We start from the raw sequence: 295 nt of genomic DNA on the forward strand, positions 1-295 counted from the left end.
CCAGGGGGCGGCGGGGCGGGGGGCGGACCCCCCCGCCGGTGGGCAGAGGGGCGCCGTGGTCTCACCTTGGAGGTTCTTGTTCTCCCTCTTGAAGGTCTCCAGGTGCTCGAGCGACTCCTCGTAGGCGTTCTTCAGCTTGAAGAGCTCGGTGCTGAGGGCCCTGGCCTCCTTCTGCGACGCCTCCAGCTCCGTCTGCGACTCCTCGAACTTCTGCTTCCACTCGGACAAGATCTATGGGGACACCACCAGGACCCTGGTCACCAGCTGCTTCCCCCCCCCGAAGCACCCTCTCTTC

General features: G+C 66.4%; 1 protein-coding gene across 1 annotated transcript in view; it reads right to left on the minus strand.

Annotated features, from left to right (window-relative positions):
• Nucleotides 1-295, minus strand: part of LOC103893217 (myosin-7-like) — a gene marked incomplete at its 3' end in the record, with an annotated part of 10,686 nt that overhangs the window by 1,738 nt on the left and 8,653 nt on the right. The window contains exon 13 of the mRNA XM_009272649.2: nt 37-231. Within this exon, the coding sequence (XP_009270924.2) occupies nt 37-231 (195 nt within the window). The remainder of the gene's footprint in view (nt 1-36; nt 232-295) is intronic.

The sequence above is a fragment of the Aptenodytes forsteri genome, unplaced genomic scaffold, assembly GCF_000699145.1.
Source record: "Aptenodytes forsteri isolate BGI_AS27 unplaced genomic scaffold, ASM69914v1 Scaffold1066, whole genome shotgun sequence".
Lineage (NCBI taxonomy): Eukaryota > Metazoa > Chordata > Aves > Sphenisciformes > Spheniscidae > Aptenodytes > Aptenodytes forsteri.